General features: G+C 37.2%; 1 protein-coding gene across 6 annotated transcripts in view; it reads left to right on the forward strand.

Annotated features, from left to right (window-relative positions):
• GRM1 (glutamate metabotropic receptor 1) overlaps nucleotides 1-27,804 on the forward strand; it is a 179,025-nt gene that overhangs the window by 30,981 nt on the left and 120,240 nt on the right. For all 6 annotated transcript variants that reach the window (XM_071740514.1, XM_071740511.1, XM_071740515.1 and 3 more), the window contains exon 3: nucleotides 4,829-5,078. In XM_071740514.1, the coding sequence (XP_071596615.1) occupies nucleotides 4,829-5,078 (250 nt within the window). The remainder of the gene's footprint in view (nucleotides 1-4,828; nucleotides 5,079-27,804) is intronic.

Consider the following 27,804-nt stretch of genomic DNA (forward strand, 5'->3'; position numbering starts at 1 on the left):
AATTATTCTTATGAGTTAACTCATAAGAAATACATTTAAATAAGATAAATCAATTTATGATTAATTGACCCTATTCATACATGCTCTTGTGGAACATGGAAACATAGGATGTTGTTGGAGATAAAACTGGCGCTCTTTTTTTCCTTGTTTCTTTTTTTTTTTTTTTGTCTCAAACCTTCAAGTCTTCCAAGACTTGTATTTGACAACTGCACAGTTACTGTCATATTTTATATTGCCACTAGTTTTTCCAAATTAGTTACCTGTGATATATCAGGAAGTCTCATAATAATCAGATCATGTTCATGCTTTACTCTTCCCAAATAGTCTGCCTTTGCAGTAGAGAGGCTTTTGAGTAGCTATTCCTTGCTGTCATGTCACACAGTCCTCTTGTTCTCCTCTCATTTTCTTTCTACTAGAAAGGAGTAAATTAGGTGACGAAAAGAGATATTTTATAGTGAATTGATACTGAACACTGAAACAGACTTCACACCTCCAGCAATGTATCTCACAAGCCTCGGAGAATTGAACAAACCAATCATGTTGAGAAAGGAAAGAAGAGGACAGGGAATAGTTTCTCACTTGTTATTTCTGAAAAGGGGGATCTTTCTGTGATATGACTTGCCTCTCTACTGCCCTGCAGTGAAGCTAGATTTTGTGGTTGTCTTATTTGTGCACTTCCTTCCCTGAGTGTTTGCAGGCTGTATGTTTTTTGTTTTCACCTTACACATCAGTTGTGTTTACTGCTGCTCTTTAGAGTAACAAATGGCAGTAAATAAGCTCCTAATGGCAAGGACTAGGTGACCTCACCTGAAGATATTGCTCATGGCCAAGGTAGGTATCATTTGCTCCCTTCCATTTATTAAGAGCATTGCTGCATTCTTCCAGGCATAGTCCTCATCTGTGTGTTTTTGTTGTTTTTGTAGATGTGTCTCTAAAGGAGTCTCTAAATAGTGGTTGGTATTTCCTATTGACCCTGTAAGTAGGGTGAGAGTGAACGCTTGCAGTCTTCCTCTTCAGCATTAGTTTTCTTTCTCATTAAGATTTTTCTAAAGCAGGTGCTAGCCTATATTTCAAGGATATGTTCTCCGTAGCACAAATACAAACAATTCATGCTTCCTATCCTTCAATGAAATCACACATTGATTAATGTGGGACATGCTGTTCTGGATATAAGTCCCCTTAAAACACAGTATTTTCTCTCCCTCAAGAAGACAATCTCCAAGATTCTCATAAGCATCTGATTGCTGAGGCTACATTTCTGATTTCTGGTCCATTTCCTAAATGAAAAATAAATGGTTATCTTGAAAGAGAGAATGGTGATAAGCTTGCCAAACAGCTATAATAAAAAGAAGAGTATAGACCTTATAGATGGAGCTCATAGGTTCTGCTCAAGAGTAGTACAAGAAAATAGGGTTACTTCCAGTGTGGCTGTGACATGAATGTAATACTTACTGTCTCATAGCAGCGATTGGTACATTTTTGGTACTTTCTTCTTTTATTTGTCTTCTGCTGATGAAGATAATGTCTTTCATTTTTACTACATAATCTTAATGTTTTTGTTAAGATATTTAATGCATGAAATGCAATGAGAGAATAATTCCTGGTTCCCTAATTCCTAAATGCATGGTTCCCTATCAGAAATGGCCTAACTAGAATTTCACAGTACAGAAGCACATTTGTCTTTGGCACTAAGAGAAGTGTCATGAAAAAGCTCTTGGTTAAATTGCAGCCACCATAGGGTTGGAATTTACATTTACACAGCTGTACAGAGTCTGCTTGAAGCATATTAGGAAAATAACAGATTCTCTGAATAGGCTGCAAGGTGAATACAGCTAAGAAAATTAAAGAAAATTTGTAGATTATCACAGCATTCTGGGGCTCAGTATTTTTACTGGCTCACCTAGTGCTGGGTGCAGGTCAGAACAAAAGGTCAGGTGTTTGTGTTTTCACAGTAACAAGTAATAATCAGCTTTTCACAGCTGATTCTGGTAACAAAAGGCAGTTGCAGATAAGATTGGATCCTTTTTTTTATGTGTCTTTCAGAGGAAAAATAGTGCAAAACCCATGGCCCATTTGTTTCTTTTCACTTTGGCTATCATCTTGGCTAGATTTTTCATTAGATCTCTCCTCTCTCAGCTGGTGCATGCCTGTGGATTGAAAGCTGGTACAGGTGAATGTTCTTGGATTCTGTGCAGAATTAATTAATGTTTTCTACTCTATGTATGCCCTTAGATTGTGCCTACCCCAGCTGAGTGCATTGAGCAATGTATCTACCATCTGTCTCGAGTTCATTTTATCCCAGATCCCTTCCCCTGGAGGGGAAAGGTGTGCTGCATGCTGTCTGGCTTTGGAAGCATGGCAAGCAGACACTGGAGGAACTCTTGGGTCATCAAGTCTCGTGTCTGGCTGTTGCATACATCTACCTTGTGTAATGCTCTTGTGAGCCCAACAATCAGCAGCCTAACATCAGATGCTAAGGATTAGAAAGCTTTCATTTTCAGCTTCAGATTGTCTCCTCTTTAATTTTTTTTTTCATTTAATTTTGTGTCACTTTTATTCTTGGTCTTAATTAGCTTTTTCCCTTCTAGGCTCTTTATCACATTTACTGAATTTATAGGCAACAATCTTGCTTCCGTTTAGCCTATCTTTTAATAAGCTATTGTGCTGTTAGAACAGGTGTGACTGTATTTGAGATAACTGTTATTCTATTAGAATTAAAGCTGGGAAAAAAACCATTCCAGCTGCATTGAATTTTTCATTTGTTGAAATCATTAAAATGGATTACACAGCTGCATTTAATTTTTCATTTGTTGAAATCATTAACATGGATTACACAGCAGTTAGTGCTGTACTTTTGTGTGAGGAAATTCCATCCTGTATTTAAGTAGGAAACCTACTACATTTATTTTCTAATATTCATTGTCTAAACATCTAAGAAAATTCAGTTTAGTCACTGGGCTCACTTGAAGAATAATCTTACTAGTTTCAAGTGAGTCTGCATTGCATAGAGTTCTGTATGAAATTGGGGAATATATTCCAACTTTTTTCTAAAGCATTAAGTGCATGCTAAAGGCAAAAAATCAGTACTGAGACTGTAATGCTCCCATCTGACACCTGAGGCAAGTCATAGAAACAGTGTGGCTCAAACAGCCCAGGGCTCCTGGGATAAATCTCTGGGTGACTGCAGGTTATGACCTATAAAGCTATAAAAACATCTCTACTTGCGTCCTCAGCATAGGACAGTCCCCTCCGTTTACCCAAGGTCAGGGGAGAGGGGATGGAGGAGAGGGGACATGCCCCTTCCTGCTGCCATGCAGGCCATGGATTTGCTCCCACTCTGGAGTGTGTCTGGATCACAGACAAAAAATGAGACTGACCTGGTTGCTGTACCTGGCATTGAGTCATGGGCTGGAAAAGAGGCCATTCTGCTGAGCTGCAAATTGATGTGAAATTAGGGCAGTTCAGTGCAAAAGGCTGTGGGATGTGAGTTTTGTGTTGACACCAGACCTGACAAGTGTGTTTGTATTCTGGTGTGACTATGACTGTCACAGTGTGTTTGTGTAGTGTTTCTGATCTGTTGCAAACAATCCATGTTTCTGGATAATCAGGCTTATTTTTGATGGATTTAGGGAATGTGTAAACTGCCTCTTGCGGAACTTTCCTCTTTCTGGCAGCCTTTTGAGTTGTGACTTTTATTAACCTTATTTTTTTAAGCTAACTCAGAAGTCTTCCTCATTGCAACTTGCTATTTCAAACTGTCCTGCAAAGGGGGAAAATTGACCTCTTCAGTCTTGAAAAGGTCTGGGTCTAGAAGGGATCACCATATCTGATGTTACTTTCTCAGTATATTAATCAGACATTACAAATGTGGATGGCATAAAATTCATGCTTCACTTTTTGAACCATTACTTGTTACTGTTAATAGACGTGGTTTGGTAATCTATCTTCTCGACTGGACTGATTGATGTTAATCATTATTCCTGTATTTATGGTAGCATAAGATATTGAAAAAACCTTGATTTAACCTGTCTCTGTAGCGAAAAGCACTCTGAGTGTTGTAAAGCTGTTCATTTGGCTTCAAAAATGTGTAGGTAAAAAAATGAAGGGAACTTGAAAATCAGCTTTGATACTTACTCTCTGGTCCACAAAGTTCAAGTATTTCTAATACTAGGAAGAACTGTTTTTTAAGTTCTTACAGATAGCAAGCCTTCTATTCCAAGAAACATAGAATCTAAACTTCAATTTTCATTTAAGATCAAGTTTTCAAAAGTGGTAACTGGCCAGTCAGATTTGTGTAAGTGGCTTTCAAAACGCTACAAGCTCAGTATGTTTTAAGTTTGCATCCATTTTGTATTCATTTTATGAGCATGGACTGCATGCAGTACAGAAAGGCTTTGAACAAAATCCTTTCTTCTCTTTACTGCCACTGTTTTTCTGGACTAACACAACTGAGATTCTTGCCACAGAAATTTTAATAAAACTGTCCTTGCTGTCTGAGCTGTCTTTGTCCCCTTTCCTACCTATCCCTTTTCTTGCCCCCCCCCTTTTTTTTTTTTTTTGCCTCTGGTAAATCCATGTAATAAACTTACAATCTCCAAATCAGTTAAAACCTACTGATATGGGGATATCTTATTGTTCCACTAAATTCTGAGTATGTTCCCTTTAGTGGACCCCCTTTGCTCTTCCTTCTGCTAGTTGATTTTTTTTTTTTTTTTTTTTGAGGAAAACTGACCCTTTCCCATCACAGCCCCCATTAACTGGTTAAATGCATGATGGAAGATAAACTTTAATAAAAATAAAACTTTTACTATTATTTTTTTTTAAACAGGAAATTATGGAGAAAGTGGAATGGAAGCCTTCAAAGAGTTGGCTGCCCAAGAAGGTCTCTGTATTGCTCACTCTGACAAGATCTACAGCAATGCTGGAGAGAAGAGCTTTGATCGCCTGCTTCGCAAACTGCGAGAGAGGTTGCCCAAGGCCAGGGTGGTGGTTTGCTTCTGTGAGGGAATGACTGTGAGGGGGATCCTCATTGCCATGAGGCGCCTGGGAGTGCTTGGAGAGTTCCTGCTAATTGGAAGGTAAGCCTTTGAGTGTGATTTCTCTGCCCACCCTCTCTTTCTTGTACTGCAGGCAGTCCTTTCCTTTCAGAACCACAAAACTCAGGTTAGACACAATTTTTCATATTTAATTGTCTATGCATGCAAAGAAGTGGCAAAATGGCAACGCAGGTCTCAGGAAGGGGATATGAAGATGTATGCCAGTGCAATCAGTGGTGTTAACTTTAGCTGATCTGAATGTTAATTTCTTCCTGTTTTATATGGTTATATGAGGTTGGTGTTTTTGTGCATCCGTGCACTTAGAGGATGGTTTCATGCACAGGTTTTATAACCAAAGTAGAGAATAAAGTATCTTGGTTTCAGAATGTGATCTGGAAGTGTGATAACATTTCTTGTGTTTCGCTAAGGATATCTCCTGGTATTTTGAAACCCCAAATAAAATGGTTTTGATTACTTAAACTTTTTTCAGTCTCAAGATTGCAAACTGGAATTTTCATCTGTACACTGAAAGCTATGGAACTGATATTACACAAACTTGCTTGGGTTTTAAAGGATCAAACTTTCTGGTGGCCAAGTCAATATGTATGTGTGCTTTTTATATTCCCAGAGTAATAATTCAGACATGTATGGGGGAAGCAGAGACCATGTTTGTCAAAATGAAGAAGGGTGCTTTTTTCTTCTGGAGTTTATCAGTTCTTTGCAGATATTCACTAAAATATGGCCAATCATAGTTCTATCACGTATGATCTATCCACATTTCCATTTTTGTGATTTTTCATTTTGAGGCTCCTTCAACTTTCACCTTGATTTGTTTGGTATCTTCGTGTCTTTTTCTGTTTCAATGAATCCTGTTCAGATCATGAAGGCTTATTTTTTCTGTCTTTTCTGTTATATTAATAATGTATTTTCAAATCCTTGTCTTTACTCTTTCTTTCTTATGTTGTTTAAACACCATTCCTTCAAGCCTTTTTACAGCTGTCTCCTTACTTACCTAGGTTCTCTTGCCTTTTTATTCTATTGCCATTTAGATCTATCAGACTTAGACTTATTTTTGTGCTTTTCTGTCCCCACAGTCTTTCTGTCTGTTACTGCTGTGTCTGGGATGCTCTTTGTTAGCCTTGTGCTATAATGTTGGGTCTTTCCCTGAATGTATTGTTCTCCTCAAAATACACAGTTATGATTTTTTTCAGTCACAGAGATAGTCAGGCCCAAGTAACAATCTGAAAGCAATCATTGTTTCATCATTTAACTTTGTTCTAGTCTTTGAGTGCAATCTGTTTGGATCACAGACTTTTCTCTAGATGAGTGTAGAGGTAAGATATAGCACATTTGTCATGCTATCATCATTAAAATTAAACAAATAGTAAAGCAGTATTTAAAATGATATTGTTTTAGATTTGTCCATGTGCTTTTCATCTACATCATTAAATATGCATAATCTGAAATGAATAATGGAATGCTTTGGGACTGATATGTCTTAAGTATGTTTTTTCAGTGAACTGAAGAACTATGTTAAATTTAGTCTGGGGTGACAGCATCCCTGGTTATTTTGTTAATGCCCTGCAGCTTTAAGCAATGTTCTGCTTCATGCATTATTGTCCCTCTCTGGTGGTGTCTTGTTGCTCCCCTGATTTTGGTGCTTTCTCTTGATGCTGTCCATAGAGACAGACAATGTCTCCTACATTAAGCACCAACTAGGTACTTTAGTGGTACAAATCTGTTTTCCTGTTAGACCCTTTACTTGATCCCCTATGCCATGGATCATTTTAATTTGAAGTATTGATTAAAATTTGACTAAGAAAAATATTTTAACAAGCATTATGCTACCCTACGTAGTTCAATTGTTTGCCTCAAAATCTGGCTAACAGCAGTACTCTGAACTATTTGTCAGAACTTCTCACCTATTAATTGCTAATAATGTGATGTCTTTGGAAATCACAATGTGTTTTTCAGGTAAGTTTTCTCATACCCTTCTTGAATGCTGGCAATGGAATGTGGGAGAATCCTTCTTATGATGGGTCAACCATTGCATTTGTAGAACAGAAAAGAGGCTGGCTGTTGTTTTGAACAGTCTGGATTGTGCCTAACAGCTGGCTGAAATAAAAAGTATTAAATGGCTTGCTCATATTTTATATGTGCTTGCAGAACTAAAGGGAAGATGTTTTCTTTGAATTGTCCTAATGAAATGATTTTTTAAAATGGCAAATCTAGCAAACTTATCCACAAGTAAGTTGTAGCAAAACTGCAGTGCTATGAATTTGGTCACCTATATATGTACAGGAACCAAGGCATGCACTAACATTACCCTGATGTGCTGTTTAGTCTTTTTTATTCAAGTATCCAGCTAAGCAAAAACTGAAAAGCCTTTTAAGAGCATTCTTTTAATTGAGGGAAGTGGGAGTGAATGTGAAATCAAGACTTTTCAATAATGAGCTAAACAAAACCTTTAATTTACCCACAGGTTTATTATCAGCTACACTGTATCAGCCTCATACTCTGCTCTGACTCACTGAAAAAAGGGAGCCTTTACAAAGGGACACCTGGCTAAATAGCTCTGTTCCTGCTAGATCTTCAGTATTGCTATTGATGAAAGTAGACAGGAGCAGCTTAGCTTGACTAAATTCAAGGTATCAGAAAGAGAGCTTGGAGCTAAATTTGACTTTATTTTCACCTGGGAATGATGCACACTGGAGATTATAGGGGGTTCCACTGAGACAGGACTGAGTTGTTAGATACTCAGGAATTTTCTGAGGTGGGCTGACTTCTCAGAAATGGAGTTATTCTGACCCCATCGTCAGGGATGGACCCTATTTGTGCTGTACCTATGCAAGTGTTCCCAAATTCAGACTGGAGAGCTAACTAGAAGTTCAATCTCCCTTGCTACTGGAAGCAGGAGTCTGTTGTACTAGTGAGAAGCAAGGAATTTACCATTTCTGAATCTGGAGAGGATGTGGGATTAAGACAGGACAGGAAAAGAGGTTTCAACCCTGCCTGAGGGAGAATGAAGGCTTTTCTGAAACCAATACACTATCCAAATGCAGTGGAAAGTTCAGTGAGAAAAATTATTAAGCTGTGAAATTAAAGATGATAAAGATTTCAAAAGTGGCCAGTAATCAAAGAGAAACAAGAGGGCAAAGTATGATCAGGGCTTTGTATAAAACCAGTTGGAATAGTATTGAAGTAACCAAAAGCAAAAATTATGTGAAGAAAATAAACTTCATTCTTAAGGGAATTCAGGTGATCTCTCTTTCAGAAGAGATTAGTTTTGATGTGAAGAGACTATGTAGGCAGATGCTCAGCATCATGTGTGGATGTTTATGCAAGACACTGTTTTTTGTGTAACTTAATAAAACATCAATGAAGTTATTGGGGAATCTTGCAAGATGGATGAATCTCCTGTTTATTCCCTGGGATGATGCATCAAGACAATGCATGTAACTTTCTTTCCAGCATCCATATGGGTAATGGAAAGGAAATTCAAAATGCCAACAAAATCTGCAGTTTTAAGAGTTACTCTGAGATAACTGGAGAAGAGATAGATGAGAAAAATTGTTGGAAATTAAAATGCTTTTTTTCAATTAGATGACTTCTCAAACTCCTACACAGTGGCTTGTGTAAACATGTGAGGAACTTTAGGAAGGAAAGGTGATATTAGTGCACATGATGTCTCTCAGTACAACAGTTGCTAAGAGGCAATGTGCTGCTTTACTTCCATAGGTTTTCCAATACTTTATGGTCATTGTTATTATTGCTCTGTAGGCTGTGGTAGACTTATCAATTTTCATTGTTGGTGGGGTGACTTGTCCTGAAAGTTCAGACTCTTGGCAGAGGGGATATGGTTGGATTCACTGCTGGAAACCCAGTGCATGACTGAGGACAAGAGAATTAGTTTTCTGTACCTAATAAAACCCTTTTAGCATAGGATGACAGAGCTTTCAGGATGCATAACGTGATGATATTTTCCCTGACTGCTCTCCTCTCACAAGACAATATTAATAATGGTGGCTTTGGCATTTAGCTTCCCACTTCCTAAAATATTGACAAAGCATTGTCAAAGTTATTGGTTTGGTTATATTATCTGGCATTGCTGGATATGTGGAATCTGATTTCATCCAGATGTAAGAGTAAGCAGCTTTTTTTGTGAGTTGACAGAGAAATTGTCCTAACAGGGTCAGTCCCTGAGTGGCAGTAAAAAAAAAAAAAAAAAAACCAACCAAAAACTGGAAGCAGAAATTGACAGGTTCACAGTATTGATTAGCAAGGGAGGAGGAAGAGTCTGGTTAGGAAGCTAGTCCTTTTGCAAGGAAACAGAAGGAGGTGACAGAAATCACTTTATAGGCAGAAATCACCTGGTCCCTGAGTGAACTTTGAGATATGCAGAAAGATGGTATCTGCTAGCTGGGCAAGTGGATTCTAGCTTAGTTGCTCAGGTGCTGTGATACTGGGGCTGGCAGTCAGGAATTAGAAGGTAATGAGGTCCAGATGTTGGGATACCTCACTAGGGACCAGAAGAGAGACAAGGAAACTGGCATCCACAACCAATCTTTTTTGGCATCCCCATCCACAATCTTTTGCCTGCGATGATAACTGTCAAGCAATCCCCCTGTCTTTATTTTGACCCACAAGATTTCTACCCTGTTCTGTTGGGTGGGGGTAGTTGGCAAGCGGCTGGGTGGGCATTTGGCTGATGACCAAGGATAACCCACCATATATGACATAGGTTGAAGTGCCAACAGCACGATGACAGGTATTTATCTTCTGTTCAGTTCTGGCATCATAAATATCATAAATAATATAGATTATCACAAATACCACCTTCCGTATCTGGCTGAAAAGATGCCTCTCACATTTGCCTGGCTCTTCCACCCAGATGAGTCCCTGATGACAGTGGCTCATGCATTACCTACAAATTGACTGATAACATTCTGCTGCCAGATTGGGATGTTTTGAATAAAGAAGATGACCATCAAAGGATGTTACTCTTCTTTTAAGTTAGGCTAGCTGAAAGGAATATTCTGTATTCTGTGTCTTCTCTGCACAGTGTCTTCATTTACCGTGAAGGCTGCCTCACATTTAGAGAAAATCAATGAGAAATGTCCACATTCTCACAGAGGAGCTGATATGCTTTGTGAGGCCAATGTGTTTAACACCATTTAAAAAAAAAAAATTACTAAAATGTACTTTTCTTTAAGTAAAGAGGAGATTAAAAAGAAATCAGTAAAAGCCAACAGTATGTTGTCAATGAGGGAGAAAAACCCAAACACTGGTGTTGTGCTAGCCTAGACTATCTCAGATAGGTTTGGGGCTTGTCAATCTAGCAAAAATAGTGTACCATGTGCTGGTTTTTTTGGGTGGTAGTCTGAGTGATAAAACTCATAGTGATTTAAAAGCCAAAAGTAAAGGTAACAAATGAAGTGGCATGCTGACAAATAGGAAGACAGTCACTTAAGCAGCAGAAGGTTTATTTTTTATGCTGCTTATGTTAGTAAGAGGACTGTTTTATCTGTCTAGTGCCTCCAGGGCCAGAGATGCTCAGAGTGACTGTTACTAATGAGGCTATTGATGCTGACAGAGTGGAAGACTCTGCATTTAAATAGATGTTCAGAGGTAATCAGGTTTTGCTGGGTTTGGTTTCAAATTGCTGGAATAAAAATCAGATAGAATCAGTGAAATGCTAAAATCATTCATGATCAATGTTCAAATATTTTCAAAGTCTATCTCTGATTGACATTTAAGCAAAATATGGTCAACTAAGATATTCCCCCCCTGGCAACATCATCCCATTTCCTGAACATTATCAAGGTTGGTAATGGGATCCATTGCTAATTTTAAAGTCTGAAACCCCAGTACAATGTCAGTCTCGACAAATTTTTATTCCTTATTTATTCATGGTTCAATCTGTAGTTGCAGTCTAGTACCTGGTAACTGTGATGAGAATTTGTAATCAGTGTGGATGAAAACAGCATTACATGATACAACACTATGAGCAAGTATGTTTTTTTACTCTCTAATCCAAAATAACATCAATGCATGTTAAATTGGATTATATGACAAATTCAAATTAGAGATGTATGTTAGAGCAGAACTTAATTTGATTTTCTCTGTAGTTTGATTTTAGAGCTCACCATTAGCCATTCCATGGCTGTTTCTTATTGATACTATGATAAACTGGATGTAAGATTAAGGTTTACTTAGCTGGGAGTTTAGAGGGTACTTCCATGCTAATACTAATAATATAAACAATGTTCACTTTTTCAGAGACAGAGAAGAATATATAAGAAATATACCTCTTGGTTTTGATGGCAAAATGAAGGGGGTTTTTGTGGGGTTTTTTTGTGTGTTTTTGTTTGTTTGTGGTTTTTTCACTTCTTTCTTCTCCTTTCTTTGTGACATGAACTAAACTAGGCTTTGGTCTTTCATATGGGCATTGATAATTAGTTTTGAAAGCATGTTTAACCCTTAGATACGTCCATGGGTAGACTCTGTTTTCAATGAGGATGACATTTTGAAAAGTTATAGGTGAGATATCAGCGCTTTTGAAGTATTACTCAACTTTATTAAACTTCAATGTTTTTGTATCTCAAAAGGAGATAATTTCTGCATTATGCAATAAAAGTAGGCACAGAATAGTAAATTTCAGCCATCATCTCTGATTTATTCCCAGTTCTTCACGGAAGAATTTAAGACATAAATTTCCCGTATGGTGCTTGCTAAAGTGAATACACTTTAGAGGAAACAGATCACATCACTAACAGGTGTGAAACTGTTCCAGCATTCCATGTGAATTCTTGCCCCAGATAGCTCAAGGAGAGTCACCAATAGCTTGAAGATATAGGGAAAAGCCCAAACCCTTATTCACAATCTTTTTTATGGGTTGATTTTTCCATATGATGTTTGGAATTGGCTGTCCTTATATGACTATGTATCAAAAGACTTCCTGAGAGGATCCCTTTTATAGGAATGTAAGGGTGTGGGCCACTCATGCGAAGAGGCATGTTTAAGCTTTAGTTGAGTGCTTGCAAAGTATTTTTTCAGAAGAAATAATTCACAAATGAGAATATTTAGATTAGATGCAGCTTTGAGTATCATCTCAGATCACTTGTTTAGATTTTCTACAGGAGTCTGAAAGAAAAACAACATCCAGGCATTTATTCAGAAGAATAGATGTCTTCATATGGATTGCTAACATAAGCATTACATGAAAGAAATACATTCAGGTTTACCAAAATGTGAATACACATGTAAGACTAATTAAAGTAGAACTAGCATTGTTTACTGAACTACAAATGTATGAGTTAGGATTTTAAAAAAAATACTTAAATGGCTTTTTTAAGTGATATGCAAAGTTGGTGATGTAACAAACAGGACATGTGAAAACCTGTGTGAAGGTAATGTACACTTTTTATTGAGAGTCATCATCAATGAACCTTTGTCATATATGTTGATTGTATTTGGGGGGTGAAAAGGAACTGAGATTTTCCTGTTTCTGGATGTGTGGTAAAGTTGACTATCAAGGCAAAGTAATGCTATCTTTCATTTGCCTAAGTCACTGGAATAGGAGAGGGGTCAAAAATGTACAACTCTGTGTCTTAAAGAAAAATACAAATTGCAGCACTTAAACCTTATGATGGTAAAACTTGGGGGGACAAACCTCTCGTTTCTGGATTCCTGGTAAAAACTTCTGTGATTCTAAGGAAGTTTATGGGTCTTAGCAAAGTAAAATTAAGACTTGGTTCAGTATTTTCAAATAGCCCTGGTGCGGATTTTGCAGGGAGAGTATTCTAAGCTAGTAATGTCCAGAATGCAAGGAAGGAACAACCTTGGGAAAAATAATTTACCTTTAAATTTTCTGCAAAGCCTTCTAAAACTGAAAAAGTGCAACAGTTCAGTGTCTGTCTATGAATTTGTATAGGCATTAGAACTGTTGAGTTATTACATAGTGCTACATGTTGTTAATCTATTATTTAACAGGTAGAATGTGTTTTATAATACCTAAGTAGAAACCAGTAGCTGGACAGCTGTTGCTCACCTGAAGGAATATGCTGTACTTTTGTGTAAATCAGTCATATTGAATGATGCTACATCAAGGGTCTTTGCATAATTTACATAGGGACAGACTTTTTGAGGCACATCTGTGTAAGGCTGGAATTCTTTATACCTCATCAGGAAACTAGGCAGTTTATATTTCTACTTACAATAGTTAAAATAAGACCCTAACACTATGAATTTTACAATTTCTGCATTTCTCTTCAGGTGCTTTTCAGGTCTCAAGTAGAAATGCAGCTTAATGAAATTCTAGTAAAAAGATGAGAAAAACCCTCCCTCAAAATCTAAAAGTCCTTTTTTTTTTTTTTTTTTTAGGTTTAAATTCTTAATTCTAAACATCAAATTAATTACCTGTTTTTTTTCAAGGAAGTGAGAAAGTAAGGATTAACCTTTCCTAGGATACTTTACTCATTATTATTTAAATATAATTGTTTTCATGTCTCCTGCCAAACCTTTGTATAAAAACAGTTTTTCTTGCTCCTGTGTGGAAATACGTAATATCACTGTTAATAGCTGTTCTTGTCCTTGAGTGTCTAGAAAATGTTACCATTAGGGGTGAGCTATTGACTGAAGGTAATAAGAATTGCCTGAGCTCTGTTCATACAAACAACATGCTTTGACAGGAAAAAGAACATCAAAGAAAAAATAATTTAGCTTACAATTTAAACACCTTTCTACTGAACGTTAGAAAGCAGTGACCGAAAAGCTCTATAGTTCCTGTAAATCATAATCTGCCTGCATTTTCAGTGCAGCAATTTTACTGCTTCTTAAAGCCTTTGGCTCATTAACCAGCAAAAGCAGCATAAAAAGCAGGGTACAATGTTGTGGAGAAAGACTGTATATTTCCATTTACTTCCTGATTTTCATTCATTTTCCCCTTTCCCCAATGCCCTCACTACCTAATGGCATTGCTGGAGAGCCCCTGGTACCTTTCCAGTGCTGGAAAATGTGCCCAGCAATCAGTAGTCAGAGAAGATGAATTAGTCTGAAGGGAGGCTAGCCCTGCAGCATCTGTATGAATATACAATGTGGAAATTTTAGGTCATGCAAAGGTTGTAATCTGGCAGCCAAAAATATAATGTTTCTAAAGCTGAAATTAAACTGTAATCAAGGCAACTGGGCCATGATGCTAAATCCTTAGTCTGTTGCTTTTCTGCTGAATTTTTCAGCCAAGACAAATAATTTCAATTTCTGATGCTTATTAGTGCTTTAGGACCTGACAGGATGTCAAGAACTTGTTTCACAATGTTGAAGCTGGCTCTTTCATGTTAATATTTCCTCTACAGAACCAGCAGTCTGTTTTGATGTAGGACTGAAAGTCTGCAGAACTGGCCAGCTTTTTCCACACTTCAGTCATTACTATCTGCACCCTAGTTCAGTTATTTGGGCCTCAAAGAGGGAGAATAAACCCAAGAATTTTGTTTCAAAGCCTTAAAAATTCACTGCTGCCTGGTAACTGACCTGGCACTTATTTTAACTGACTTTAAACTGTATGCATTATTCACTATGAGCTATTTGTGGATAAGCTTTGGTACCTAGGGCTCATACAATTATTTTCCAGGCTGGTAATTCAGCTGTATTTATTCATTCAGTGGGGAGTAAGTTTAAGATCTTTCCTTCTGGCCTTCTTTTCTTCCAAGCTTGGAGGCTGTGATGCAAGTCAGAGTTAGAAAACATAAAGAGCAAGAAAAAATACACCAGTGTTGTTTAGTTGAGTAGAAATGGAAAGTGTTCATTTTCTGCTTTGCAAAATAAAACTCAGTTAATGAAACAAACCTAAAAACTTAGGGATGATGTATCCTGGTTTTGTTTGTGGGTGAATGTGTGATAGCAGTCAAAAAAAAAAAAAAAAAAAGACCTCTGTATCTCACAAGGAGCTTAATAAGACTGGCCCCTGTATTATTTTCAATTATATATAAAAATATATTTGTTATCGAAAAATGGTAACCAGCTTGAATCTGGTGTCCTATGTTACCATGAAAATTTTAAAACTAAATTCTGAGAATAGACAGTGGTATAAAGGAAAAAAACTAGGCAGGTATTCTGACTTTACAGACTGGCAGCTGATAATTTTCAGAGTTGCAAACTGAGTAAATGTGGGGACTTGCTAGAAGTTAACTTCATGTGAGCAAATGAACCAGATGCTGAAGCCTATTGAAAGAACAATTCAGTCAGTGCCCAGACTAATTTACAGTGGAACACCTAGAGTACAAAATTAGATGTGTTAATCTGCATGCATTTCAAGTTAATTTGTCTCAGCAGTGTGATTACAATGTATGTTAAATAAACCAGGAATGAGAATGGAGAATTTGGTCTTCACAAGAAACTTGCCACCAACTCTCTGGTAAGTGTTTAGAAAGCATATACTCTGCTAAAAGAATAGAAATAGAGGGTGATAGAGCATAATGTCTGTCTAGATCTCTGTTGTCCAAGTGTGACTGCTTAATTTTTTCCCTTTCCCATTATGTTTTGGAAGAAATTATTTGATGGTAAGACTTAAGTAGTTGCACAACCTGATACTCAATAGTATGTAATAGTTGCAGTTGTAGAGAGATGCAGGCAGAATCAAGAAGCAGGAAAACTAAAAGGCCAAGAAAGGAAAAGAGATAGTATTGAACTTTGAGGAAGAAAATATGCCTTGCAGGAAAGGAAGTAAGTAGCATGAGCAAGTTGGAGGGGATGAGTTATAAGGGTCTTCATAAAATGGAGATACTGAGGATAGCGGTTTGGTTTCAGGCAATGGTTATTTATTCTAATACAGATGGAGGTGAGTTAAGATACATGAAACAAGCTGAGTCTCTATAAATTGCACAAATAGAATGGAAGCAGTATCACGACCCCAAACTAGCTAAAGTGGTGGACTGTCCACACTTCAATAGAAGAATGCTTCTGTTGATACTGAAGCCCTCTAGTAAAACATCGAGAGGTGAATTTTGTTTTTGTGGTGCTGTGAATCCTAAACAACCCTCCAGGTAAGAGGGCTGTTAAAATGAATGTGAAATGAGAATATCTTTCTGATACAAAATGCTTACGTGTTAAAACAAAAAAATGTCCATGTGCCCTAGTATGATGGTTTTGTCAGTGGTGGACACTCAATCCTTGCAATTCAAATTAAGATCTTTTACTTCCATGTATTTTCTCCTCTGTGAAGAAATATATCTCCTGGGTTTATTTTCTGACTGGCTGATTTGTTTCAAGCCCAATGATTGACATTCTTTGCAATTTTCATCCTTGGAATGGAAACTATAGATTTTGTGCTTGTTTGGTAATGCCTGATTCTTGTTTAGAGCTTCCAAAGCTATCTACTTAAAAAAACCCCTCAGCTGTGTCTGAGAGTTCCACACATTACTCTGAATATGAAAGGATGATGTCTTCTGTGTACTTTAAATTTTCAGGTTTTTAACTGAGTCAGTTCTTCCTAATGGAAAAGGGAGCAGGATTCTACCTGGATTAATTTTCATCATTTATGTTAGGCATAACATCATGGTTGTCCTAATGTCTTTTTCTAACTAAATGCAACAGTTTTAAGGTTCTGCAGACTACAAGTGCCTTGTGGAAGGGACATTCTTTTAGATCTGTGCAGTGCAATACACAGGGGGGAGGACACCATGGCTCAGAACTGGGTTTTCTGGTCACTACTGCAACTCATGTAAATAAAAATAACTTACTTGAACTTAAAAAGAACTTACTGAATAATAATTATTAAGGGAATACCAAACACAAAAGAGGGAATTTTTTTTTTCTGTTTTAAAAAAACAGACTTGCTGTGAGGCTAGGATAAATTATTTGTACTTTCCAGAGATGCATTTTGTCTTCGCATGGGAGCCATGCCCTTAGTGCTTAAGAGGAGGTATTCAGGATCAGCAGGGGCAGCTTTGCTACTTGTCCTGGTGACCGTGGAAAGAGGTTGGCTAGAAGTCTGGAGGGGAAACTGTATCAAATTACATGATTCTATCAGACCATATGGGCACACAATAAAGCTTCAGTTTTTCTGACAGAGCTCCAAAAAAAGATATTGCAAAGTGATTAAGACCTACTTCTAGTCACTCTTCTCCTTTTCCTGGCTTGAGCCAATGAAAGTTGTCGTTCAGAATCTAGCCCTTCATCTTTTAAAATCCTAAGTTTTCCTTATGCCAGAGTCCTTGGATTAGAGTAAATGTTTTATTTGAGCCAGTGGTAATATTCAGGGTCTTATGAGTTTGAGATTGCAACTCCCACTTCAGAACCAGGCTTTACAATCTAAGGGTTGTGGTTTCATTGCCAGGTATTTTACTGGGTTCAAACTTACTTTTCCTGTTAACCTCAAATCACTTTTTGTGTCCCCAGGCAGACACAGCTTAATGTATCTGTCCCTTACCTGTCCAGATTCTCCAGCTCTCTGCTCCTGGCTACCTCTAAAATAAGCTTCATGCATTCTTAATGCCTCAGTCTGCAGCATAGTGAAAGCTGGAATAGTGGAAACACTGTAAAAGTAAATTATTTTTGTGTTGAATTTAAGACTTCAACTCTTGTATTGACTACATTATTCCATGTTGCATGTAATATAAAACTCCATGATTCATATAAATGAAACTGCCACAAATTTTCAGACTGAGATGCAGGAGCTTTGCTATGTAACTGGAATCCCCCCATGAGATAGGCAGTGATTTACACCCCTCTTGAAGGAATTGGGATCTCTTGACCATTGTGGAATATATGGGTGAGCTAAATGATAGGGGCAAATGTACAGAGGGAGAAACAGCTGTACAGTGTTCTTGGTGATGTGATTCTACTTTCCTTGGGTTTACAACAGAGGAACTCAATTTTTGCTGCAGTGCATAGTAGCAAAAATTAGTAGCAAGAAAAACAAATCTCAGAACTTGGTCTCTGGAAGGTATATATATCCAGTTACTAGTTTTCCCTCTTTTTTTCAAAGATCTGTAGGAGTGATAGTTTCTGTCAGCTTTATTGAAAGGTTAATAGCTGAACTAAACATTCATGTAACAAGCCAAACCAAATTTTAATAATTTTATGATTTGTTTTTTTTTTTCCTCAGGAGCAAGAAAAAAATTGTTCTTGGGCAAACTAAAATTTTTTTGTTAAATCCAGAACAATGTTGTGTCAATTTCAAAACAAATATGCTATTTCAAAATAAAAAGTCATAATGTTCCTATTTTGAAAATGAGACTATTGAAAAATATTGAACCTAGAGAATGCCAAAATAAATTGTCATAATATTTAACCATCTATGCTTTCAAAATTGGTAAACATTTTTGATCTCCCCACAAGTGTATTTTCCAGCAGATGGATTATTCATCCATTTCTTTGTAGTTTTCATAATGCTTTTGAAATCCCTGCTGATAATGACTCCACCAATCAAGATCTCCCACCATGTTCAGCAGTCTGAGACTCCATCTAATTATGGATAATAATAAGAGAAGCCTCCATATTTTTTCTGTGTGGGCTATACCAACACAATGTAATAATTATATACACTCAAGTCTTTAGGAGCACAGGACACTGCAGCACACTTTCTCAGCAATACAGGATACTCAACACATCAAATCCATTGTATGTTTGCACTGAGTTCCCATAGGATAGTGACTTGGCTTCAGAATTCTTACTCAAGGTCAGCTTTCCTTAAGGAACCTGGTGATCTTTGACAAAGCTATCTACAAGACATCTGTGGTCTTCAGAGTCAAAACCGACCAATGCCCTGGCCAAAATGGCAAAATACTGTAATAGTGTGAAGCCATTTTGTGCAAAATACAAGGCTTCTGTCTGAGACTTACTTTAGGATGCAGAGTATAAAGTAAACAACTTGAGTACTGGCTTCTCTCACCACTAATCATAAAAACATATGCAGAGGAGTACATAGAATGCACTGTCCCTAAACAAACAACTCCCTAATAGGCAGCTGCAAGCATACAAGTTCCATGACATATTCAGTGCTCTATGAGCAAGAGCAGGACAGAACCAGAGAGGAGGTTGTTAAGGCTCACAGTCCTCCTATTAGAGGTCAGGATCCTCCCACCGTACCTGAGCAAGGAAGGCAGTAACTCTGAGCTCTTAACAGAGGGCTGAGTTGCCCTATGAAGGCACAAGATTCTATTTATAATTTTGTTTCTGAATTCTGGCAAATGAGTTAACATTTCTTTGTAATAAGTAGACCATCTATTGGAGATTTTCAAGGTATTTATTTTGGTTTAATGTTTTTTTTTTCTTTTTTTCTCTTATGTTGTCTGTATAAGGACACAATTCATACTACTGATGTATGTGATCTCCTTGACATAAGATCTTTTATCTCATTTTTCTTTATTAATGCACTCTGTGCTATGGGTCAGGCTTCATTTTATTGTTTCATGCTTTCAACAATAATATTTCTGAAGAGTAAATTCATAGAACAGTTTCTCTCATTTCCTTTTCTCTCATCATGGCATATCCTGTGGCCTAAAAACCTGATGATGCTTTGAGAGGAGGTGGATATGGTAGTACACCAAAATATTTGTTAGCCAAGTAGATACATTTGTGTGAGTAGAATACCCAGCCAAATCTTCAGAAATGAGCAGGTGGCCACTTAGCATGTGCTTCCTTGTAATTTCTCCAGTAATATACTTCATATTATCTACATTTTCATGCCCCTTCTCAAAATAAATTTAATATTGGAAAAGATACATGTGTGTAATTTACACACCTTCTTTGTTATTAGCAGCACGGGTACATAAACAGAAGGTAGATTTATGATGTTGAGACATTTTTTTCTGGATATCTTTAAATTTAGTTGTGAGGTGGGAATACAGTTTTTTTTTTCCAAATATACAAGAGTCTCTAGGAGATGAAGTTGTATCTGAAAATCCCAGAAAAAAAGATGAAGATGGAAATTTTAGGGAAAGCAAGGCCTGAAGTTGTCTGCAGTGAGTTTTTTTTCTCAGCACTGTTGGAGAGGGGACTACTGACCCAAGCATGGTGATTGAGGAATCTCTTTCGTAGCTAGGGACAGCAGGTAGGGTCAAAATCAGAAGATTTTCTGCCTTCCCAGATGCTCAAGATGGAATCTTCTGAAACCTTGGTGCATCTTTGTGGCCTTGGGCAACTTCTCTGGTACCTCCAGACTCCTTTTTTGGTTTTGGTGTCTCTTGAGTGGAACAGAACTGCCTTAAGTTAAAAGCTAGAGTGCTCTTGAAGCTGACAAGCCTAGAGAAGTAGAAACTGTTGCTGGTGTGAAGTATTAATCTTCCCTCCAATTGACTATTTTTTTTACTTGGGTAGTGTTGGGCATTTTAAACTGGCTTCTAAAATTTAGTATTTAAAGTTTCTCAAAGGAAAGGAATGTCAGAAGTATTCTGAAGACTATTTTAGAGTGACCAATATTTATAATTAGGTTTTTATCTATACTGAATTTAAGGACTGTTTTCATATTTGTGGTAATAGAAAACTAATTTGTCTTCACATTGACAGTCAGCTGTGGTATAAATCCACATTGTAAATTGTTCAGCAAAAGAGTGTCCTAGCTTGTCCATTTACAATATGACTAATTTCCTGAACCTATTGTATGTATTAGAAAATTAGATGATGTACATTTCATTTACACCAGCATACAGGCTATGTATACCTGATGCAATTAATATAGCTAGATAAGAAGTGGGTGTATTTTGATACAAAGGCGAATGTGAACCACCGATTTTCTGTCATGGAAGTGTGTAATTAAGCAGTTTTCTGCTCTGACCTACAGGAGATACTGAACCTTGGCTGTGAGAAACATGTAAATTGCAGCCCTGTATTTTTAGGAAAAAAGGATGATATTTACAGCAAAGACAGTGTATTATCAGTATTATCATGTCTCTGTAGTTAGCAGAAACTGTTTCCCAGGAGTCTCCAAGTGTTACAATTTCAGCAATCCAAATCTAGAAGACTTTTTTTTTTTCCATTTTCATAACATTTGCTCGTGCCACTTTAAATCACAGAGTTGTTGGAGTAGGAAGGGACCTCTAGAGATCACCTAGACTGCTAAAGCAGGATTGCCTAGAGCATGCTACAGAGGACTGCATCCAGGCAGGGTTTGAATGTCTGCTGAGATAAAGACTGCCCAACCTCTCTGGGCATCCTATTCCAGTGCTTTGTCACCCTCACAGCAAAGAAGTTTTTCCTCATGTTCAGATGGAACTGTGCTCCAGCTTTTGCCTGTTGCCCCTTGTCCTGTCATTGAGCACTACTGAAAAGAGTCTGACTCCATCCTCCTTACACAGACCCTTTAGATATTTATAATCTTCTCCTCTTCAGGCTAAGCAGTCCCAGCTCTCTAAGCCTTTTGTTGTAAAACATTCCCCAGCTCCCCAGTCACCTTTGTTGTCCTCTGCTGGACTTTGTCCAGTAGTTTCCTGTCTTTCAACTCGGGAGCTCAGAACTGAACACAGTATTCAAGGTGTGGCCTCAGATCTCAGTGGCTCAAGTGGTATTGGCCAAGTAGAGGTTGCTTAAATCCCACAACCCCGTTACCCAGGTAAAGTCTCCTTGCTTTCCTTGGAATCCTGGGTTGGGATTCTCTGCAGGATCATTTAGTAGGCCCATATGGCTGGCTCACAAATACTTCTGAATAATTCTTTGCTACATAGAGAAGGAAAGCCATCACCTCTTCCTCCTCCTTACACTTAACCAGTACCACACTGGCCATGATTTTAGCTGTGCAGGAGAGATTTTATAACTTCTTGGCATCACTAGGGATTATTTTTTCTCTATATGCTTAGCTCAGGGCTTCCTGGCTATCGATCAGCAAGAAGTTCCTTTCTCCCATTTTCTTCATTCTTGTTTTGTCCCTCACCAGACACCTCCTGTCTCTGTTGAAATTCAGTGCAAGTAAGAAAATCTTGCTAAGCAGTTCCTTGATTACCAGCTCCCACTCTCCAGAGTTGCATCAAAATGAAAAAATCCATTTGTAAACTCATTATGACTGCCATATTTGCTACAAGATTCTTACTGGCTAATAATTTCATGTAACTAGGAGGCTAGGATTTGATTTTAAGTGTTATTAAGTTAAACAAAATAATCAAATGATGCTTTCTCATTGTGTGTGTGTTAATTTATAAGGTGAATTAACATCTTTTTCTTTTTTTTTTTTTTTTCATTAAGTGCTGAGAAGAATAGCAGAAAACCAGAGTTCATATAATTATTAACATGTTCTAATTATGGAGTGAGCCTGTCAGAGCCTCAAGCACAGAGAGGTGTAGGTAACTATTGGTTTCCTCTGCAGTTGTGTTTATTCCACATCAGTTGTTGCTCAAATTTTCTGTTTGCCAGACCAGCATGTAAAAGCAGGACCTGCAAGGTTCATTGAGCCCAGAGAATATATTTGGTGTGTCAGTGTACATGGGGAGAGAGGGATTGCAGTGCTATGCTGAGGGTACAGACTCAGGTTATGGTAGGTTATGGTAAGGTAAGGACTATTTATATGGTAATAGTAAGGACTAGTACTAGGAGTAAACTTGCTGACCACAGTTCAGGGAACAGCTGCTAGGGATGATCAGGCCTGGCTGAATGTGTATTTGCTTCATGATGAAGAATATTTATGCCTTACAATCTGGCAAATGTTTGATTTATGACTGCACAGAGTGCTTATATCTGTAATGAGGAACAAAGAAAATCAAATTACTTTTTAAAAACCTTTTAATACATCAGAATATGGATTACCCTAGAGACTTTTTATAAGGGTATGTTCATATTCTGTGGCTTCTGCTTTCCTAAAATGTTAAACTGTGGCAAACATGGTTTCTCTTATTCCAGATAAGACCAAGTCCTGAGAAACATTATCTGAACCCTGAATTTTGTGTTTCTGGTCAGCTTCTGCTGCCTTAGTAGTGAACATTTTTTTAATCACTGCTTGACATTTCTAGCATAGCTGACTTTCAGAAGATTTAAGCTAATTAATATAGAACATCAAGAATCATGGAATAAAGGTTAGTAAGAAAACAGAAACAAGTGTTGGATTTGATCCTTATTCCCATCAGCACACACACCTGTTCTTTGTTTTTTTCCAGCACCTTTTAAAGAAATAACCTTCAACTCAAACTGTATCAGGCTGTGGGCTACATTATTGGCCCATTTTTCCTCAGAGGTTTTAGGATCTCTTACTTCCCTCTGACTAATTTTTTGAGATCAGGATGGGAACTATATGACCTTTTCAGCTTAGAGAATGGAGACAGCCATCTTTAGGTAAAGCTTGATAGGAAGCAAATACCAATTTATCATTATTACTTTTACTTTGTGACACTGAGTAAACCTCTCCTGCAAATGCCTGGTGTTTTTGCAGTCTGTGAAAAGGACATAGTAATGCTTTCTTGTCTTCACTCTGCAGGAGAGAATTAATGCATTAATGTTTTATTGTTTTATAGATTAGATGATCTCTATACAGGTGTTATTTAGGATTCCTGATTGCATCTGTATATTTCCCTAAGTTATCTTGAAGTGAAAACATGCTGAAAGTCAAATGGTACTTTGGTTATATAAGGAAGATCACAGGGGATAAATGCATGCTATCTAACTGGAATATATTAATTGGATTTTAAATTATTTTTGGAAATAAGTGAAGTTAGTTTTCACATGGCATACTAGAGGGAAAACAGCAGTTTTGAAATCTCTGTTCTTTACAGACTGAACAGATACAATGTCACACTCAACAATACAATAAAAGAGGACATCTGTCTTTGGCTCCTGATTGATACCAAATGAAATATTGACTACATTTGTGTTCCAATGGGACTGATTTTTTTTTCTTCCCACAAGAAAATAGATTCATAGCAATAAACATTGAATAACAGACACTCATTGGTATGGTAATATTGACAGAAGTCTTCACATCCCCTCCCCTGTTCTATCAACTCTTCAGTTCTTATAGATTTTTTTTTTTTAATATTTGAAGCTGTAATATAACTTTGTCTCTTACATCAATGTTTAAAATTTGCCAATGTTGTATGTTTGGTTTTTAATTAACAAAAACCTCTTTGTGATCAAAGAAAAAAAAAACAGATGAGAGAGAACAAAATACAGATATGCAACTTCATTTTGAACTGAACCAAGAAAAGTACAATCAGTAAGTAATAAGAAATAATACATAAAATAATTCTGTAAGAGGCTACAATTCTGGATAATGATGAGAGAGATGCAAATATAAAACAGCATGGTATTTGCACTCAAGATAAGTGGATACTGATCTTGGCTGGAAAAACTTCTGGAAAAATTTGGAGATTTCTTTCTTTCTACAATTAGTATTTAAAGACCTTAAAAGACAAGGCCTGCTAAATCTATAAGAGACTCATTGCTGTACATACAGACTGAAACAAAATGAAGTAAAATACAGTACAGTAACAATGTGAGGTCATGGATGATTTTTCAAAATAGAAAATATGACCTTGGCCACAATAAATGATATTTGCTGACTGATCAGAAATGGTATCTACCCACTATGGCATGATAAATTTAAAACAAGGTTTAATCAGGCAAGAAGCCTTGTGTCAGAGAATTCTAGTGAAGGATTACACTAAATTATAGCACATAGTGTTAACTGATGCTTAATGCAGAATATATGAGAAAACTTGGTGGGACACATAAACATACATGTCCCACTATACTGAGGCTATATAGGAATTGGAATTAAGTTCCTTTGAGCTAATGAATTCTGAAAGTGATTAAATGTCTGTTGTTGATTTGTTTGTTTTCTCTGAAGATGCTTTGCCTTCACATACTGTGTTATCTTGCCAAGCACCACAAACTACATCTTTTGCCAGTTTTCTTGGAGTGTTTCCATTACTAGAGTAGGCTAGCAAGCAAATTCATACTGACTGCTTGATTTAGTGTTCTTTAGTTACGTATCAGTGAAGTGAGACATCTTTACGTTAAATGAAAATGAGCTAGGTAGCGAATGGTGATGAACAGGAGGTTACCTTTCATGGCACTGCTAATGCTTTCATTAAGACCAGCTTCATTAACATACATTAGGAGCAATGCAAGGATGTTTTGTTCCTTCTATAAAAAGGGCAGGGGACAATTTTGGGATTCATTGATTCACCTTGCCAGCATACAAGGACACAATAGATGCAGCTCACAACTTTGATTGCCTGGCCATACTTCATAAATCTCAGATGCTAGATCTTTTATTTTATGCTTACTGCTGCTCCCATGAATCAAGAAGAAAAAGTAGTGAGCCAGATGGGACCAGCCTTTTGGACCATCCTTAAAAATGGCACAGTACAATTTCATCTAAGAAGTGTGCTGGAAGCCCTCTGCCCAGGACTGATGAGTGTTGCTGGCTAAGACTACCATGTGGAGGGATGTCTGTCTTTTAATTTTGTATGGTGGAAGCATGCACAGCTTCCTAATGTGCTCTTGGTACAGCTCTAAGCAATAAAATATATTGGAAATACATTGGAATATATATATATATATATATCAAGGAGCATCTAAAACTAAACAAATACCAGAGGCTTCAAATTGTATTTTTGAATAACAACACTGTGTAACTACACAGTATATCCCACAGTACAAATTCTACCTCTGAATTATGAATGTTTTTCTCTGCCTTACCAACAGTCTGTTTGAAAGTTCCAAAGCGATAGACACTTCTGTCTTGGATGTGAGGAACTTTCCCTTTCAATATTTTCAGTTTTCTGTTCACTGGAAAGTGAATAGGAAGGTGAATAAAATCACCCTCTGTGAAGTCCTGTATTATAAAGGGCAATGTGCAATGTGAAAATAAACTGATTATTTCATATAGTATGAATGGAGTAAAGAACAATTTAAGAAACTGGAGCCTTTGGCAGTGGACACTCTCTCTCTCTCTGTCTTTTCAGCCAGGCTTCGTCTTCATTTAAATAGAAAGCTTTCACCTAACTAAGGATAAGTGATGTGTATTTGACAACCTATGAATTTGCTTTCAGTAGGAACTGCATCTTCAGTAACGCTTTCCTGCAGTCATGAAGATTGTTACAGGAAAGATGCTTCTTTGCTTAGCAACCTGGTGGATATACAAATCAAAGTTTCCCTTTTTGGTTCCCATGGTATCTATGCAACATTCATAAATATTTTAATTACAAACCTAGACTGTTATGGGCTTGTTTTAAAGTTTTATGGGCAAACAACCAAAATAAAAATCTACATAATCTGGAAGGAGATGCAAACAGCAGGGAGGAAGTACTCATTTATGGAAGAAGTCACATGATGTTGCCAACAATGTACAGCAAGGAAGATAAATACCTTGCACAAAAAATTGTAGACCTTGCCTTTCACACTGTAGAATGAAAATTTTACACCACTCAGGTGTCATCTTCCAGTAAAATTAATTGTTTTGGGTTTGTGGTAATCATGCAGGACCAAATACAAAAAGACCAAATTAGAAGAGTAAATCCCTTGTGAGATTTCTGAAGCCAGGGTTCAAAATCTTTTTTTTTAAACATTTCCTTTGGGATTTGGTCTGACGGATTGCTCAGATGAACAGATGGGCCAGGAAGGGCAAGGGAAAGACTAGTGTTTTTTTGTAAATATTATAACATGCAGCTTGTAACTCCGAAATATAATGTAGAAAATTAGGCACAAATATGTCCTTGTGTGTATACCAGTAAGCAGGTGTGACTCTTAGCTCATTTCCTTGATCTAACACAGATGCATTACTCAGTCTTATCAGCCTTAATTTCAAGTATGTTATTCTGCCAGCTTTACCTCACATATGGTGTTCCGAGGTAGATTCCAGATCTACTTTTGCTATAGAAATCTGTAATTGAATTTTTTCTACCCTAGAAACTACTAGCTGAGTTTATATTCATTCTTTCATATGACATATGTAACCCTGTAACCCAGTAAAAATTCAGTGTGATTGCTTATAACTGGCCACGGGCTTCTACTAGGTTTTGTTTTGTCTTTCCTGGAGATTTGTTGGAGGCTGCAGCACCAATTCTCTGATGACCAGGTGACTTTTTCCTACTTCATTTAGCTTTTGTTTAGCTCTCCATGACTGTAGTTTTGATGTTTATTATTACTTCTGCAAGTAATAGAGAATAAAAAGTGCTTCTGTACATCAAGGGGACCACCTGTAAGTCTAGAATAAAGTGCAGCACAGAGTACTAAAGGCATGAGGTCATGGACATAAACTGATGCTGGAGGCTCCAGGTCTATAAACAACTCATCCATGGCAGCAAAGGAATGCAGCCTTGGGAACTTGGTAAAACCTATTTCAGGCATAATGTCAACAAAGAACAGTAAACAATAGGTAATATAGACTGAATTTACTTGCAATATGAACTTGTTGACCAAGAAATCAAAACCAAAGTGGATAGCATATTAGGAAATGTAAAAATTACTCTGAGTGAGAAGAACCATCAGCATCACTCATCCTGGAAATGTTCTCTGGATACTGAAAACCCTTTTTTCCCTCCCTTTCCCTGTAGCCCCCTCATCCTCCCAAAGCTTTTGACCTTAGAAACATGAGCAAAACATCAAATGCAGGCATGAAGGTTTGGATATATATATAATGTCAAGTGTACATAGTTATATATAAGCAATACATCATATTACCTTTTACATTATAGTATTTATGAATTAAAATTTTAGCAGAACTGTGACTAGATTAAAAATAATGGATCAGGCTGCTAAGTCTAATGAAACTGACAAGAAATGCTTGAGTTTGCATATAACTCAAGCCCACAGCTTGAGTTCCTTTTGCCCACAGCCAAATCTTCAA

The sequence above is a fragment of the Heliangelus exortis genome, chromosome 3 (assembly GCF_036169615.1).
Source record: "Heliangelus exortis chromosome 3, bHelExo1.hap1, whole genome shotgun sequence".
Lineage (NCBI taxonomy): Eukaryota > Metazoa > Chordata > Aves > Apodiformes > Trochilidae > Heliangelus > Heliangelus exortis.